The sequence below is a fragment of the Acinonyx jubatus genome, chromosome X (genome assembly GCF_027475565.1).
Source record: "Acinonyx jubatus isolate Ajub_Pintada_27869175 chromosome X, VMU_Ajub_asm_v1.0, whole genome shotgun sequence".
In the NCBI taxonomy this organism is placed as follows: Eukaryota; Metazoa; Chordata; class Mammalia; order Carnivora; family Felidae; genus Acinonyx; species Acinonyx jubatus.
In genome coordinates this window covers 54,980,378-54,997,683 of record NC_069389.1, presented here as the reverse complement: position 1 = coordinate 54,997,683, position 17,306 = coordinate 54,980,378, and the positions used below count along the sequence as shown (strand labels likewise).

General features: G+C 50.5%; 1 protein-coding gene and 1 long non-coding RNA gene across 2 annotated transcripts in view; one reads left to right on the top strand and one right to left on the bottom strand.

Annotated features, from left to right (window-relative positions):
* Window positions 1-14,854, bottom strand: part of NALF2 (NALCN channel auxiliary factor 2) — a 28,788-nt gene extending 13,934 nt beyond the window's left edge. The window contains exon 1 of the mRNA XM_027053585.2: window positions 13,025-14,854. Coding sequence (XP_026909386.1) covers window positions 13,025-13,885 — 861 coding nt within the window. The 5' untranslated portion in view covers window positions 13,886-14,854. The remainder of the gene's footprint in view (window positions 1-13,024) is intronic.
* The window catches only part of LOC128311606 (uncharacterized), a 46,911-nt gene continuing 34,369 nt past the window's right edge, over window positions 4,765-17,306 (top strand). Inside the window, exons 1-2 of the long non-coding RNA XR_008290129.1 lie at window positions 4,765-4,895; window positions 5,790-5,889. This is a non-coding gene — a long non-coding RNA (uncharacterized LOC128311606). The remainder of the gene's footprint in view (window positions 4,896-5,789; window positions 5,890-17,306) is intronic.

Sequence of the window (17,306 nt, the reverse complement as noted above, 5' to 3'; positions counted from 1 at the left end):
GATGAGTTCCTATTTTTCTGTGTCCCTTGCAACTGAACCCAATACCCAAATAGAGTTTATCAACACAATCAAATAGAAGTATCAGCCCTCCTGACCTGGAAGCTCTGTTTCTATTAATGCAGACTAAAACCACATTTGCTCTCCGGAGGACTGTGAATCCAAATTCACTGTGTGAATCCAAATTCAGCTGAGAGAGATGGAAAGAGATAGGCCTGCCTGGAGTGTGGGATCAAAGACATAGCCTAGATCAAAGTCCCTGAAAGGAGCCCAAGCCTTCTGGTAAGACATCTGTATAAATTAAATCCTTGAAACTGTAGGCTACCTGAGGACAGGGATTTTATCTTAATTATCTGTGCATTGCCCTTAGTGTTTAAAGCTCCGATGGGGAAATTGGAGATGCATTAGCAAAAAGTCCTAGAAAACTAAGCAAATAGAAAAAAGAGGCAAATATTAACTCCAACAAAACAAGTTGACCAAGGAAGAAAATGTAATCCAGTATTCTACATGACTCAGCTGTGAACAATATTTATAGTCCTAATGATGTAAAAAAGGAATACTCTTAAAGTCAGAAGTTGTGATATGCCAATATTGGATGTATGAAGGGAGGGGAAGTATGTGTACACATACAGTGCTGCTGATAGTAAGAGAGCAAATCTGCCTCTAATAAAGTCAATAGATATTTAAAACAGAAAAAAATCAAGAAATAGCATTGGCATGCCATTTTGAACTGTGGGGGTAAATATCAGAAAAAACAGCTAAGAGATTTGAAAATATTTAAGTCTAAAGAGTGAGGCTCTAGGGTTGAGCAGAAGGCTTCTGTTTTAATTTTAAGCATTGAGATCTATATTTAGCATTTAAAAGACAAATTATACATATCTTTCATACACATATACACACACTGATATTTAAAACAGAAAAGTCAAGAAATAGCAGAACTAGCATATCACTAGAAATGTAGAGATAAATATTAGAAGAAAAAGGTAAGAGAATTTCTGTAACACTCATTCTGAAGAATGAGTATACATATGTAGCTTATACAGGTTTCTTAACAATAAAACAAAAATCTCCAAGACTTAATCTGACCAACCTCACCAGACTCAGGCCCAAAGCCCCAGGTCCTGTACTACCCAGTCCTGGGTCATCTACTCCATTACCACTGCCTGGGCCATGAGGTTGGGCCATGTAAGCTTAACAGGCCAACAGAACTAATGAGTGGTCCTATAGCCAAAGAGAGGAACTAATGTGAGAGGAAAGGAGCTTTGGGGGCTTCTGTGCCCAATGGCTATGCAGGCCACCACAGGAATGTTGCCAGTGTGACAGTGACAGCTGTTGCTTCCTTTGAGCTGCACACAGACATATGCAGCATAAAATCCCACTGCCCCCTCCCAGGCACAGGTGTTTGCCACACACTGCTAGTCCTGGGCCCAGGCCCAGAAAGCAATCTCTAGCCTTCTGCAGGGATCATTGTGAAACCAGCTTCCTGACCCTGCCTTCTTCATTCCCCAAATGCAGTACCTTGATAGACAGATGAGAGGCTGAGGAGAACAGAGACCTGATAAAAGGATCTGTCAGCTGTGTTTGGTCTCTAAGGATGAGGTGAATCAAGGCTTTGGAGTCCTTCCATCTCTGCCTCTTTCTTCCTCAACCTAAGCATGTCTTTGTGCCCTCACTTCTAGAATCTCTCCAGTTGCCTTCTGGCTCCTAACCTCCCACTCCCATGCCAGACACTTCACCTGCTCCCAAATTACCTTTCCCATCTCTTAAGCAGTCCATCTTGGTGTTGTCAATCTCAATTGGGTATTAAACAGTCATTTGGATTAAACACATCTAATTAAGGTAAGAATAATAACTAGCTGCCATTTATTAAGTGCTTGCTATATGTCAGGCTCTGTTCTAAGCAACTGACATTTATTAACTCCTTGAATCCTCACAACTACCCCCTGAGGTGGAGACATATTTACAGGTGAAATAGGAAGGACCAGAGAGTGTACATAACTTGCCAAAGGTCACACAGTGAATAATAATAATGGTGGCTACCATTTCATGAGCATTTTCCATCTCATAGGCACTGTAGTCTTAAGAGGTTAGCATGTTGTAGGTCAGTTAAGCATCACAATGACCCTGTTTCCTAATTTCAAGTGTGAAGAAAGTGAGGTTCTAAGAGAGTGAAAGAAAATGTTCAAGATCTCAGCAATTATTTTATGGAGAAGACAGATTTCAAAGCCAGATTTACCTGGACTTTAGTGCCCAAGCTCTTATATCCCGTATTGCCCCTTGGCTGGTACCTCTCCATTTCACTATTACAATTAAAATAATTAGCTGGTTACTTAAATCTTTTTGATAGAATTTCAGGTCAAGTTGGGGAAAGATCTCTAGGACTGGATGTGAGAGTGATTTTCCAAAGTCAGTGTATTTAGGGGCACCTGGGTGGCTAAGTCAGTTAAGCCACTGACTTCAGCTCAGGTCATGATCTTGCAGTTCATGAGTTCGAGCCCCACATCGGGCTCTGTGCTGACAGCTCACAGCCTGGAGCCAGCTTTGGATTCTGTGTCTCCCTCTCTGTCTGTCCTTTCCCTGCTTGCACTGTCTGTCTCTCTCTCTCAAAAAAATAAATAAACATTAAAAACATTTTAAAAATTTGAAAAAAATTAAAGTCAGTGTATGCAGCCCATTTCTTGTATGAATAAGGTTTTCTTTGTAAGGGGATGTGAAGGGAAGAATGTTTGGGTACTAGGGGCTACAAATGACCATTTCCACTCTCCCATCAAAGCACTCCCTTCCCACTTTCCTCTAAACACACACACAAACACACAACTTAGGAGATGGAGATGTTGAGAAGAAGCAACTACTGCTTTGTTTCATCCAAACCCACCAGCTTCCTACCCACAGCTGAAGGCTCACTATTTCTGCTTTAATCTTTGGCAGCAGGTGAAGGGAAGGCTGTCTCCTTGTAGAAAGGTTTTCTTGGCTATGGACACTAGCTGTCCTGTCACGGGTCCTATCATTTAGGGGCTTCTGGAACAGTTTTGCCTTGGAAGATTCCAATGCAAGAGTCCATTCCTTCAGAAAGGCCTCAGGGCACTCTACCTAATCTCTCCTACCCAGGTTGCCCCATAAATGTTCTTCACTGCAAAGCCTTTGCTTAAGTCAGATGGAGAGTTAGCTAAAGCTAGGTTCAGACTCTGGCTCTGCCAGTACTAGCTTTGTGAACTTGGACAAGTCACCTGCAAGGAGGCAGGGACTCAGCCACTAATTTGCTATGTGGCTATGAGCAAAGTACTTTCCCTCTCTGGGCCTTAGTTTGGATCCAAGATGATGATCCCTAGGGAGGCAGCATGTATGAGGAGAAGACAGGGTCAAACATCTTTAAACTCAGTCCTGCAGTCAAATCCCAGGTCTGCTCTTACCAGTTATGAAACCTCAAGCAAGTGACTTAAATTCCCTGATCTACATTTTCCTCACCTGCAAAATGGAGATAATAAAAGCACCTATCCTTACCTTTCTATAAATTATGTTGGCAAGGCAACTAGCACAAAGCTTTACCTATAGTTTAATTGTACTGGCACAGATTGGGCAGTACCATTGCCTTCTGGCAATCAAATCCCTGGATTTGACCTGGATTCAAATCCCAGCTCCAACTCTTACTAGCTGAATGACCTTGAGCTAGTTTACTTAACCTCTCTGAACCTGTCTTCTCCTATGTAAAACAGGGATACATATTTTTGCACTTCCCAAGGTAGATGTAAGAATTAAGGGCCTGGGATAGTTCTTTTCTTTCCATTCCCTCCTTTCAGCTCTAAGATTGAAATAACAAATGAAAAAAACAACTGACACAAATGTGATCAGAAAAAGGTTAAAACCATTCATACATATAAAAGAGTACATATAAATCAATAAAAGAAACACACAAGATATAAACAGACAATTCACAAAATGGGCAATACAAATGGCCTACAAAGAAGAAAAACAAATTTTTGACCTAAGGAACGCAAATTAAAAGCCAGTGCTCTGCCATTTTTTCAACCCCAACTTAGTAAAGCTTTAAAAATATGATACTCAATACTGGAAAAGGGTGGTAAATTAGTCCCACACTTGTGGCAAGGATATAAACTAGATATGGATATAACCCTTCTGGAAAGAAATTGGTAAGACAAATTTTGTATGTCAAGAGCCTTGAAAAGAGTAGGACTCTTTGATTGTGTTAGACTAGTCCCAAATGTTCATCCTGCAGAATTAATGTTTATGCTCCCATTTGTATGCAAAACAAAGGAAAGAAAAAGTCATTTGGTGTGCAAATGTTTATGTAAGCTCAGAGAGGGGGCAGAAGGATACACACGGAATTGTTAACATCAATGGCCTCAGGGCATAAACCTCTGTATTGTTAGATTTGGTCCATGAGTATGCATTATTTTGTGATTTAAGAAACTCAGCAAAGTAGAGAAATAAAGAAATGATTGACATAGCATTTATTAAAAAAAGGAATCATAGATCTGACAGAGATTTGTGAACAAAGATATTCATCACAGCATTAATTGTAATAGTAAAAGTTGGAAGTAAAGTAAATATCTCACAATAGGAGCCTAGTTAAATAAGTTGCACTATATTCCTGTGATAGAATATTGTACACTCATCAAAAATGATGTTTTCTAATATTTAATTACATGGAAAGATACTTGGCATAACTTTAACAGTAACTTTAAAAGAGCAGGGTGAACAACTATGATTTCAACTATGTAAAAATAGATACTTCTATCTATTAGGATGGCTATTCTCAAAAAATGGAAAATAATAGGTGCTGGGAAGGATGTGGAGAAATTAGAACCTTTGTGCACGGCTGAGAAGAATGTAAAATGGTGCAGCTGCTGTGGAAAACAGTGTGGTGATTCCTCAAAAAGGTAAATATAGAATTATGTGATCCAACAGGTCCACATCTAGGTATATACCCCAAAGAATTGCAAGCAAGGATTCAAACAGATACTTGTACACCAATGTTCTTAACAACATTAGTCACAGTAGCCAAAAGATGAAAGGAAATGAAAACATATGTCCACACAAACACTTGTCCATGAATGTCCATGGCAGCTTTATTCATAATTACCCAAAGGTGGAAACAACCCAAGTACTCATAGACATGAATGGATAAACAAAATATGGTATATCCAGAGAATAAAATATTATTTGACTATAAAAAGGAATGACACATGCTACAACATGGATGAACCTTGAAAACATTATGTTAAATGAAATAAGCCAGACACAAAAGGACAAAAAGTGTATGATTCCACGTAGATGAGGTACTGAGAATAGTCAAATTCACAGAGCCAGAACATAGGATAGAGGTTACTGGGGGCTGGGGAAGGGAGGTATGGAAAGTTATTGTTTAATGGCTATAGGGTTTCTGCTTAGGAGAATAAAAATGTTTTAGAAATGGGTAGTGGTGATTATTGTACAACATTGCAAATGTAATTAATGTCACTGGATTGTACACTTAAAAGTGGTTAATATGGTAAATTTTATCTTATGTATATTTTACTATAATGGAAAAACTAAAAAAACATATATGCCAGAAAAAGACCTATTAGGAGGAGATACACTATAACATTAAGAGTGTCTCTGGGTCCTTTTACCTATTGTACTTCTATTTTCAAAATTTCTCAAAGAGCATGTCTTTGGTAATTGGAAAAAGGGGTATTTTTGCAAGACTCTGAGTCTATAATTCTGGAAGTTTCACTTGGTGTTAGAAGTTCTAGTTGAGTTTAACTGTAAGCAGATACATTCACCTTTTACAGATCTGCCAGGTGGCCATGCTATCTGCTGAAAACCAAATAAGAAGACAGGAAACAATGGTAACCCCCACCACCACTACATGTCTCTCTGCAGCAGCACTTGGTGAGTTGGCACTTCCTTCTACTCCCCCGGAGAAGCCTAGCCATCCCAGGCCAGGGCTCACCAAAACACTGGCAAGGGAACTAGGTGTCCAAAGCTCAGGACAGGCGTCATCAGGCTCTGGGGTGACAAGGTCTCATTGTTTCCCCTACCAGCTCTCCCAGCAGGTGCTGGGTGGGGCTCAGGCCTGCACCAGGCCTGTTGAGGAGGACCTTCTCCCCTCCTGCACTGGTTGGTCTTTCTAGTGGGTGAAGCTGAGAATGTAGGGAATACCTTCCCTCCAGGCAAGGGGAGCCCAGTGCTTCCCACCTCTTTTGTAGAGCCCACGGAAAAAGAAGGCAGCAAACACCTCCCTTCCTGGCACCCATCCTCTGTCACTATCCCAAGAGGGTACTGGTGATTGTTGCTGGGTCCCAAGGACAAGAGACTGGGGTACCAAGCCAAGAGGATTTTGGTGGATCCCCACTTTGCATTTGAGTGACTCCAGGGGACCCCAAGCTGCCAAGAGGCCTTGTTGGACTTCCTCTGAGGTCAGTGTGGCTTTGCAGCCCAGACTCTCAGTAGCCAGCTGGGCATTGTTTCTGACAGCTGAAGGACACCATTAACATTTTCTTTATACTTGTGTGCTCTGGGGAAAGAACAGACAGACCTGATTATGTATCCCAGTCCCCCCACCTTTGGGCTGTGTGGCATGGGTGGGTCACTTCCCTTCACTGAGCCTCAGTTGTCTCATTTGTAAAGTAGGGATAATGATAGTACCCACCTGCTAGGATGACTGTCAGGATTTAAATGTGTTTATGGACACCTATAAAGCCCCTGTAATCTCCCAGGCACTCAAAAGCCCCCTTTCCCTTTCTTATCCCTTTCTGCTTTGGCACCAGTCTGCCTAGCCTTCTAGCCCAGAGACTTATGGCTCAGGTTCCAGCTCCCTTCTCCAGAATCCATTTGAGCAGGAGCTTTGGTCCTGGCAGCCCCTATTAGTCTGTAGTAACTCCTTCCCTCCCCAGGGCCAGCTGCAGCTTGCCTGTGCCCCTGCTCTCCCCTCTAAGCACCTACCTGGCTCAAGGTGTCAAAAATTCAGGCTGTTCTGAACCCCCTCTTATGCCTAGGGAGAAAAGTCTGATCCCACATCCCTAGCCACCGGCATAAGCTTTGGTGTACGTGCCTCTAATCACAGGAACACAACATACCCATTCTCCCGAGACCTCCCGGGTCAGCATTGGAGAATGGTGCTTCTGGAAGCCCATATTTGTCTAGACCCCATCAGAAGGTGCCCCTGGCTTTCTAGCAAACACCTGCAGCTGGGATGTGCATGAAACTGAGACAAGAGCTGAGGTGGGGGTGGAAGGCACGTTTGATGCCCAGTCTGCCTGGGCAGACAGCAGGTAAACAGCCTCAGAGGGTGGGAACACAAAAGAACTGCCCTGAGGGAGAAGATTTTCTAGGGCAAACTCCCACCCTTGAGCCTGAGATGTCCTCCTACATACCCACCTACACACGGAGGGGTGGGTGTGTCCTTTCCCTGAGGTACCAATGCCTAGGGAGGAGACAACAGGCACCTGTATGACTTAGAAGCACCCTCTCAGGCTAGTGATGTGTTCTGAGGTCCTTGACCCTCCTTTATCCTCAGTCCCGCCCACCGTCTTCCCTTTCCTCACCCCACCTCCACTGTGTTCAGCAGACTTTTCCAGCAGACCATGAGACTAGGTGGGAGGCTGCTGGGCTCCCTTCCTCCACCTAGCTCCCCCCACCCCCACCTTCAGGAGATACCAGCGAATCCTTCCTGGAGGTTCCCGTTGCTATGGTGACTATAGTAGTCAGGCACCAGCCTGTAGGAAGGATGGGAAGTATCCATGAAGAAGATTGTGTGTCCATGTGAGTGTGTGTCTAAGTGTGTGTGCATGTCACACATACACATGTCTACCCTGAGCAGGGAGCAGGAAGGCAGGGAGGACATGAAAGCAGAAAGGGAGAGGAGGAGGGAGGGAGAGGACAGAAGAGGGGGCCAGAAGATGGAAGGGGGTGCAGGAGAGCGGATGGGGATAAGGGAGGTGAAGTGTGAATGGAGTGTGAGAGATGCAAGGGGTGAGGGGGCATGGAGGTTATCAAGGGAAAGAGGTACAGTGCAGGGTGGCAGGAGGGAGTGGTTAGGGCAAGGAGCCAGAGAGGGGAAGAACATGGGGTAAAAGTTGGGAGGGGTGTGTGGTAGAGGTGGGTGATGAGGGGAGTGGGGTGGGAGGGGAGATGGGGTGAGGGGATGGATGTAACTGCTGGGAGAAGTGGGGGTTGGATGAGTGTAGGTGTAGGCGTAGGGATAAGAAAGTGAGGTGTGGGTGCAGCTTGTGAATGCTCTGGCATGATCTTCTAAGAGATTGGAAAGGTTGTGTGGCCATTGGTATGTGGGTTGGGTGTGGGCTAAAATTTGAGAAGAATGTGGGGGTGGGGGTAGGTCAGGATGGGGGTGAAGGGGTCTGGAGAGGTGTGGGCAGCATGAGGTCACTTTCCTACTCCTACGTCGAATCCACTATATCCCTGTCTGAGCTATGCACATTGCCTCTTCTCTGGCCCTTCTCTTCCCAGAAGCCCAATGCTCACATTCCTGGGCAATGAGCTTCTGTGGATTTAGAGACTCCTCCCCAGCGGAGGCTTTCCCATGGTTCCCAGGAGGCCCCTTCTTAACTGTCTCTCCCTCCCCCCACCCCCAGCACGGACCAGGGATTCCTCTCTGCCTTCAAGAACCCTGGGTCAGGGAGGCCGACTGTGGGGCACTCCTAACATGTAACCTCGAGTGACAACAGGGACCACTGGCCAACTTGGGGCATCTGCCCTTTGCCCAGTGACCTGAGCTCTCTGCTCTCAGTATCAGTGTCAGCCCAGGAGTCCTGCTTGGCAGGAAAGCTGTGGCAGGTGGGAGGAGAAAGGAAGGCAGTGAGGCAGAAACAGCTGCCAGCCAGAGTGGAGGAAGAGCAAGGCCCCAACGGGTATGGGCAGAAGGCAAGGTGCTGGCTCTGGCAGTCCCCTCCTCTGTGTGTCAGGCCCCTCTCTCTGGCCCTTCCCATCTGAGGCTCCTGTTCAGGGAGCAGGCTCTGCTCACGGGCCTAAACTCTGGACTGAAACAGACCTCATAGGTCACCTGTCCAACTCCCCCCATAATCTGGAGTTAGAGTCATCTCCATGGCATTTCCTCCAGGAGTCTGCCTGAATCAGGCCAGACATTTACTGGGAGCAGGAGCTCATTTCCTTCGAAGGCAGTCTGTTCCCTCTTTGGAAGGAAAAAAGCTGTTAACTGGGCAACTCTGATGTGCCAGGCCTAGGTACTGTGCAGACTTCTCATTAATGATGACCTCACAGGGCTGTTATGATGAATTCACTCCATTTTATAGATGAGATGAGTGAGGCTCAGAGAGTTGAAGTCCCTAGCTCAAGGTCATACAGGTAATAAATAAAAGAGCTGAGTTGGAACCCAGGACTTTCTCACTACAAAGTCCCTTTTGGGGGGGGGGGGCGGTGCTAAGCAGGACATGCCTCCTTTGCACCGTGATGGCTCTTCTGAGGTTGGAAGTCAGAGCCCATATCCTCCCGAGTCTCCTTTTCGCCTGTTGAAACAGCTGCTTCAACTCTGTCCAGGAGAACTCAGGTTCCAGCCCCCTCCCGACCAGCTCAGTGTGAGATCCAGAATGAAACACACACAGTCTGCCAGGTGGGTTCAAGCCTATCCAGAATAGAGTAGAACTATCACATCCTTCCTTGGCACCAACCTTTACTTATGTGGCCCTATGGCTTGTAAGAGAGCTAATTGTCCTCTTGGGATTCTTTCCCTTCTTGGATGAGAATTATGAAAGAAGAAGCCAGGGTTTTGTTTTCATTTCCACCACTCCCCGTAGTCGCAATGTCCTGAATTTTGAGTAGGAAAAGGGCAGAGGTGGGGGAAAAGGCAATCAGCAGCAGGCAGCGGCCTGGCAGGGTTGGGACGGGGGAGACCTATGGGGGAGTGAGGTGGCTGTCCAGTAACCACGGGAAGGGCTGGGAGTGAGGGCCAAGGGGAGGGGGAGCTAAGAGCTTAGGGGGAGGGTGTGTGCACAAGGAGATGAGGGAGGGGTGGAGCACCGGCCTGGGGTTGGGAGAGGTCAGGGTGGGGGTGGGCAGCGGCCTGCCTAAGTTAACATCCCCTACTGTGCGAGAGGAAGTCAGTCTCACATTAAGGAAATGTTGCAGCTGGTACTAAATTGGGAGGTGTCACAGGCAGCAGTGAGGACAGGTATGATTTGTGGGGGCCTGCATGGCCCAAAACAGGGGCAGAATGTTGCCGAAAAAGAGAACAGGGTTTCTGGGGCTGCCCCGGAAAGATCTGACACACTCAGGACAGGGCCCCAGGAATGGGGCGGTTACCTGGCCCTGGACCAGGGGTTCCAAGCTTGGTTTCCAGAAGTAGAGGAAGCCTCTTCACCCTGGCCTGGGATACAGGCTCTCTACCCAGGAGAAGCTTTGAGGATGGGGCATCATCTCCAAAGGATCCCCTTTGGGGCAGGGGCTGGACAGGAGGGCTTGGAGTCTAGGGGCAGGCTTGGGAATCGGCAAAAAGGACTAGGATAGAGGTGGAATGGTGGGGTGAAGAGAGAGGGGCTGCAGGTAGGAGCAGAGCAGGGCTGCCTTCTCCCTCAGTGCCCATAATGCAGCTGCAATCCAGAGTCCTGGGGGCGTAGGCCTCAGCTGAGGGAGACAGCGCTGAAGACGAGGGGGAAAGACTAGGATAAAGCTGGCACTGCCCTTCTCCCAGCACAGCTGGCAGCAGGAGAGCAGGCAGAGTTCACTTGAGAGGGAGAGCAAGAGAGTGACAGTGACAAGGAGACAAAGGAGAGCAGGGAGGGCTTCAGCCAAGGGGAACCTGATGGGAGGCTACGGCAAAAGCATGCCTGTGCTCCTCTGCAGAACATGCAGGTTGGAGGCTTGGCACTCCTACGCATCAGCTAAGTGACCTCACATAAACTGCTGGATTCCCCCTGCACCTCAGTTTCCTCATCTGTGAAATGGGGATAATGGTGCTGGTATTGCCATCCTCCTGGGCAGTTGTGATCTCATAATATATGCGAGAGAGGGTAAAACCCTAAGCACAACATCAATGTCAGATGTTCCATTATTATTACAAAACACTATCAGCTATCTCTTCCCACTTAAATCTCACAAAAGACTGAGGATGTAGGCAGAGTGAGGATTAGGGTCCCCGTTTTACACATGAGGAAATGGAAGCTCAGAGAAGTGAAGTGACATGCCCAAGGTCACACTGCTAACAAGTGGCGGAGGTGATAAGGCCTCCTGAATCCAGGACATCCTTTCTCCTACATCAAACTGCTTGGTAAAAATAAGTAATATGAGGGATCATTATTTAGTGTGGCATCAGACAGAGCTTGAAGGCAACTATAATATGGGAAAAATAAACCCATGGGAAAGTTGTGGTGTGGTCTCTCAGGCATCCTGGTGACAGAAGAGAAGAAAAATGATTGGGGCCATGGGATTGGAGGGAGGGCCACAAAGATAGACATCCTTTATTATTCTGTCTGCTAGTGGACCACATCCCTCTGCTCTCACCGAGTGTACATCTGTTACTGACATCGAGGGTGTGTGTCTGTCTACATGACAAAACGTGTCCTTCTTCATGTGACAGTTCTTCTGCCTGTGTGTCTCTGACATCGTGGGGAGACACGCCTGTGGGGGACACGCTGTCTGCTTCTATGGCACTGTTTGTGGGTGCGACAATCTCTCTATATCTCTGTATGACTTTGCCTGGGGTGGTGGTGGTGGTGGTGTATGGAAGTGTGTGTTTGTCTATCTGTCTGTACACCTTTAAGAAGTGGAATATCTCATTTGGTAGTGTGAGTGAGGCAGTGAGTCAGCTGAGGCAGAGGGAGGCGGGAGGGAGACTGCTAGGTTACGAGAACAGGAAAAAGGAGGAGAAAGTGAAGTCAGGAGCAAGGAGCTGCCCCTTTTCTCCCCAATCCCCTGCCCAATCCTTAAGAAGCTCACGAAGAGCATGGAACCCTGAAGAAGTCCATGGGGGTCACATTTCATGGAAAGGGGGCACTTTCTGCCCCTCCCCAAGGCCTCAGAGGGAGACAAGTGAGGATAGGAGTCACTGTCTCCCTCTCCAGCTCTCGGCCCCTAGCTCCAGGATGAGTGAGGCCACCACCCCACCTGGTCTCCTCCTCACTTGACCCTTTGACCTTGCTGCTCTCTTCTCTCCCCAAGGCAGGCCACCTGGCCAGGCTGAGCAAACAGGGCAGTAGCACCACATCCCAAAATGCTTACAGCTGCCATGCACCTCTTGTCCAGAATGACCCTGCTGAGGGTCAAGAAGTTTCTCCATACCCAGCTCTGCCCTAGGCAGGCCCATTCTGCTGCGGCCTCCCCTCTCCTCTGGATGCATGTTCCTAGCAGCCAGACAGCCAGCTTCCCCTCCACTGCTACCCCAGTGTACTGGGAAGGCACTAGGAGTTTTGTAATGCACCAGCCTCCAGTGGCCTTCCCACAAGCTGCTGTGCCCTGTTCCCAACTCCTTTTATCAGGGACAAGGACCTGGCAGGTTCCCTCCTTGGGACAAGACAGGCAACCCTGGGCTCCACCTCAGGTCATATAAGGTCAATAGAGCCTGGCGCCCCACCAGCAGGAATGCCTCTCCTCTCACCCATTGGCAGGGGCCAGAGGGTGAGGTTTAGGTTGGCAAATATTTCTCCTTCCACTTTTGGCCTTACCCCTGCACCAGTCAGTCCCAGGACATTCAATTCCGGCCGAGGTAAGGAAGGGGACACCACTGGCTGAGAATGAAGACTGGGGAGCCAGATCCCTCTTTCCACCCCTTTGTCCGTGACCCCTCCCTCCTCATGCGGGGGCGGGGCACCAGGAAGCCCCAGTCCGAAGGTGCCCAAACCCGGAATTAATAGAAGTTGGCCAGGTGGTTAACTGACCTGAATCCCTGAGGCCCCTTCTCTGGGGAGGGTCCCAAGGTAGCATTCTTAGTGCTCTACTGTGAACGGTGGGGGTGATGGGAAGAGGTGAAGGCGGAGACCTCCTTTTTTCTCCGGGTCCCACCGCCACCGCTCCCGCCGCCGAGGTAGGTGGTGTGCCCGCGGACGCCAGTCCCTACCTTACAGCCTTTCGTGCAGGACCGGATTGAGTACTCTTCTGCCTGTAAGTATTTATGCAGCACGAGGTCGAACTCGTCATATTTTTCCTGAGCATGTCGGTCGAGCCGCTGGTACGCCTCGATACAGTTGCTACACACCTCCCAGGCCCCGGAGCCCGGGCTGGCCACCACGGCCAGAAGGTCCCCCAGCAGGGTGTCCAGGCTGCAGTCCAGGCTGTCGGGGCGGTCCATGCCCAGCAGCAAGTCCCAGACCGTGTAGGTGTCGCAAAAGGAGAGAGTGAAGTTCCGAAAGTGGCCTTTGAGCAAGTTTTTTTTGGCGGAGGGGAACTCGGCCGGGGCACGGGAAGGGGAGTCAGGGGGCCGCAGTGGAGGGGCTGGAGTAGTCGGTTCAAAAAGTCTCTGCAAAGATTGCAATTTGGTGCAAGCTGCGTCCAGCCCCGTGGGCTCTGGGACGCCACCGCAGTCCGGCCTGGGACCGGCAGCGGGGGCAGCTTTGGTCAGGTTGCTGTATTGGGGGCCGCAAGTGCCCGGGGATGCGCTGGGCTCGCCGGGCGGCGGCGGCCGCAGGGGCAGCACCGCGCGAGGAGGCATCGGCTGCCGCTCCCGGCCGGTCCCCCAGGGCGGCCGCATGGCGCTGCTCAGCTCCCTGGCCCGGGGCCGGGCCCCCGCGCACAGCCACAGATGGTCAGCGAGCAGCACGGTGAAGAAGAGCAGGGACGCCAGGGACAGTCGCCATCGCTGCGCCCGCTCAGAGTCAGCGCAAGGTTTGTCGCTTGGCCTGGGAGCCCAGCAGCAGCAGCAGCAGCAGATAGTCAGCGCGGCGGCGTCTTTCCCGGGCCACATCCAAGCGCCCCTGAACATATTTCAGGGGGGTCCGGGCTGGAGGGATCAGGTAGGCGCGAGGCCGGACGGCCGTCACTGGCGGGCGAGCGGGCTGCGCGCCGCTTCGCGCTCCTTGGCGCCGTCCAGGCTCTACCTCGGGGGTTGCATGGTGAGGCAGGCCACCGGCCCGGGGCCCCGCTCAAGGCCAGAGTCGCCGGGTGCTCTCGTGCCGTCCCCGCGCTCCTCCCGCGCTCCCTCGCTCGCAGTCTGGGCGCCGCCGCCCGGCCCGCTAGGCACTGCCCGGTGTCCCGGCGGGGGGCGGTGCGGGGCACTGGGGCGGTGGCGGCTGCGGCGGCGGCGCCGCACTCCTCATAGTGTCGGGCCCCTCAGCTGCCCTCGGCTCCGCGCCACTCGGCTCCGCGCCACTCCGCTCCGCGCCACTCCACTCCGCGCCGGCGGCCGCCCGACTCGCACTCTGTTCTGGCCGTCTCGGCTCAGCGCAGCTCTGCGCCCCTCAGCGCCGCCGTGCGGGCCCAGCCACCGCGCTCCGCTCGCTCGCCCCGCGCCGCGCCGCGCCGCGCCGCTCCCGCCCGCTCGTCCGCCCGCCCGCCTGCTGCCTGCTCCGCGCCGCTCCCTGCCTCGCTTGCGCCCTCCTAGGCCCGCCGGCCGGCCCACTGTCCGGCCCTTCGGGCTTCGCTCGCGCTCTGGCCGTTCGCCCGGGCCGGTCCCGGGCCGGCTCCGCTCCGGCTCCGCGCCTGCTGCTCCCAGAGTTCCGGCTCGGGCGGGCCACCTGGCTCCTGGCGGCGCCACAGGCGCCGGACGCCGACACAGGGCTTCACTTAGTGCGCCTCTCGCTTCCGTCTCCCGTTAGCACCGCTGTGGCGGCCGCCAAGCGGCACGGCCCCGTGGCTCCCGCTGGCCATGCCCCCTCAGTCTGTCGCCATCTTCCGCTGTGCGGAGAACACCTTGAGAGCCCGAGTGCGAGTGTGTTGGGGGGGGGGGGGGGAGCGGGGCGGAGAAAGAGGCACTGAGAGGAGGAGGGAGCGGGACTGGGGCCCCGACTGCGCCTGCGCCTCAGGACTCACCGCCCCCCCCCCCCACCCCCGGCCCCCGCCGGCCGCAGCCTGTGCTGTTTGGGGATGTTTCCAGTCCACCCCCAACTCCATTCACTTCAGCGCCTCCGTTCATCCGCCCGCTCCCCGCATGCACACGCCACACGCTGAGTCCCAGGCCCCGGCGCTCTCCCTCCCCCGCCCACCTGGGCGCCAGCCTCCCTCCCCAGGGCGGCTGCTCACTCTCCGCCACCCCCCCCCCCAACCCCCGAGGGCTAGGGGACTTCTGAGGGTGATTCTTGGTGGCAGGAGGCTAGAGGCTTCTCCTTAGCGTCTCGCTGCCTTCCTGGGTCGCGTCTCCCGTCCCTGTGACTAGGCGATGCTGGAGCCGGCTGCGGATCGAACCAGTCCCGTGTCCCTAACTCCCTGCCCGAGGCGGCCCCTGGTGCTGAAGGACAGCTCCCAGCTCTGCCGCCACAGAGGACAGGTCTGGGAGAGCGCCCTGGAGGGGGCAAGACGGTGGGCTAAGATGGGTAGTAGAGATAGGGTGTCGTTTCTGCCCTTACTAAGATTTACAGCAGCCTCTCCCCCTTCCTAGCTTCCTGGCTCCCCCTACAGGCTGCTGAGAAAAGCTTGAGAGACAGTTAGGGAAGCTGCGCCTCCCGGATGGAACCATGTGCTTGGGGCCCTCACAGAGTCACATGGCACTAGGAACTCAGACGTACAAACGTCCTGCCGCGCCACTAACCTTGTTTGGATTCCACCAAATCACAGACTGGTCCTATTGTCTACTTCCTTTTCTCACAACCTTCCACTCCCAATAACTCCCCCATTCAAAATTTTAATCAGCCATTGCCAGTAAATTTGTGTTAATATAAAGAATAACAACAATAAAGAAAATTGCCTTTATTGAGCGTATACTAGGTGCTAGGTCACTGCTCAAGGTACCTTAGATGAATTATTTCATTTAATCTTCACAACAATCTTAATAAGATAGGCACTACTGTTATCTTCATTTACCTATGGGGGAAGCTGAAGTTTAGAGAGGGTCAGTTGCCTAAGGCCACATAGTTAGTAACTGATGAAGCCAAGACAGAAACCCAGGCAGTCTGGCTCTAGAGCTCTCTTAACACTCAAGTAAAGCCCTGGAAATATGAAGGAGTGGAAGACACAGTCCTACCTTAAAGGAAATTACAGTCTACATGAGGAAACAATGTATGTTGGTTAGTGGAAGGATTCATGGACTGGAGACTTGGGTTCAAGTAATAGTTCTACCACTGAACATGAGGTGTGTCCTTGAGAGAATCTTTTCTTTCTCTGAGTCTTGGTTTTCTCCTGAGTAACATGAGGAGATGCCAAGGGCTAAATGAGATAGGTGGGAATCATTAGCACTACTCAGGGTGGGCTGGGGTGGATGCATGAAAGGTTTCCAGAAGAGTGAAAATTTGAGCTTGTTCTAAAGAAGTAGCAGGATTTGGGTGGGTGGGAAGGGCATTCCATTTAAGAGGACTGTTTCAAGGATGAGAAGGGACCCTGTATGGTTGTGAAGCCATAGTGTGACAGTTTGGCTGTATTGGTGGTGAGAGCTTGTGAGGAAGGGAATAGAGGCATATGAGAGACAAAGGACAAAACTGTCAGGCATTTGGGAAGCCTATTCATTCATAATGTTCCAAGTACTCTGTTGGGGACTAGGCAGGAGAATGAAGTGGATCAGACATGTCCCCATCCTTGAGATGCTCTCACAGTGAATTAGAGATGCAGACATTTTAATTATTTAGTTTTTTTTTTAAAGTTTATTTATTTTGAAAGAGAGAGAGAATATCCCAAGCAGGCTCTGTACTGCCAGCTTGGAGCCCAATGTGGGGCTCAAACACACCAACCATGAGATCATGACTTGAGCTGAAATCAAGAGTCAGACGCTTAACTGACTGAGCACCCAGGTGTCCTGGGATACAGACATTTTAAAGAAGAAATTGCAACTGAGTGCAATAAAGATAAATATGAGTGGGAGGAAGGAGAAGTTTCCATCCCATAAGGGAAAGGACTGATTCACTCTGTCAACTTCCCTCAGAGACAACTTTGCACACGGGCATATGAGTTGAGGCCATTCATTCATGCATTCATTTGGCAAACATCTTTTGAGGATCTGTTATGTTACAGATGCTGTACTAGGCATCAGAGATATGGGCATGAGTAAAATATGTGTCTTGGGCTGAAGGAGTTTAGTTGAAGTCTTAAGAGATGAGGAGGAATTGGCTGGACAGATAGGAGAGAAAGTGGTGTGTGAAGGATGTCCCAGGCAGAGGGAATGTCATGTGTAAAGGCCCAGGAGCAAAGCCAAGAATGGCATGTTCAGAAATCTGCAAAGTAGTTCATTGTGAATAGGTGTGAAATGGGAGCACTGCCAA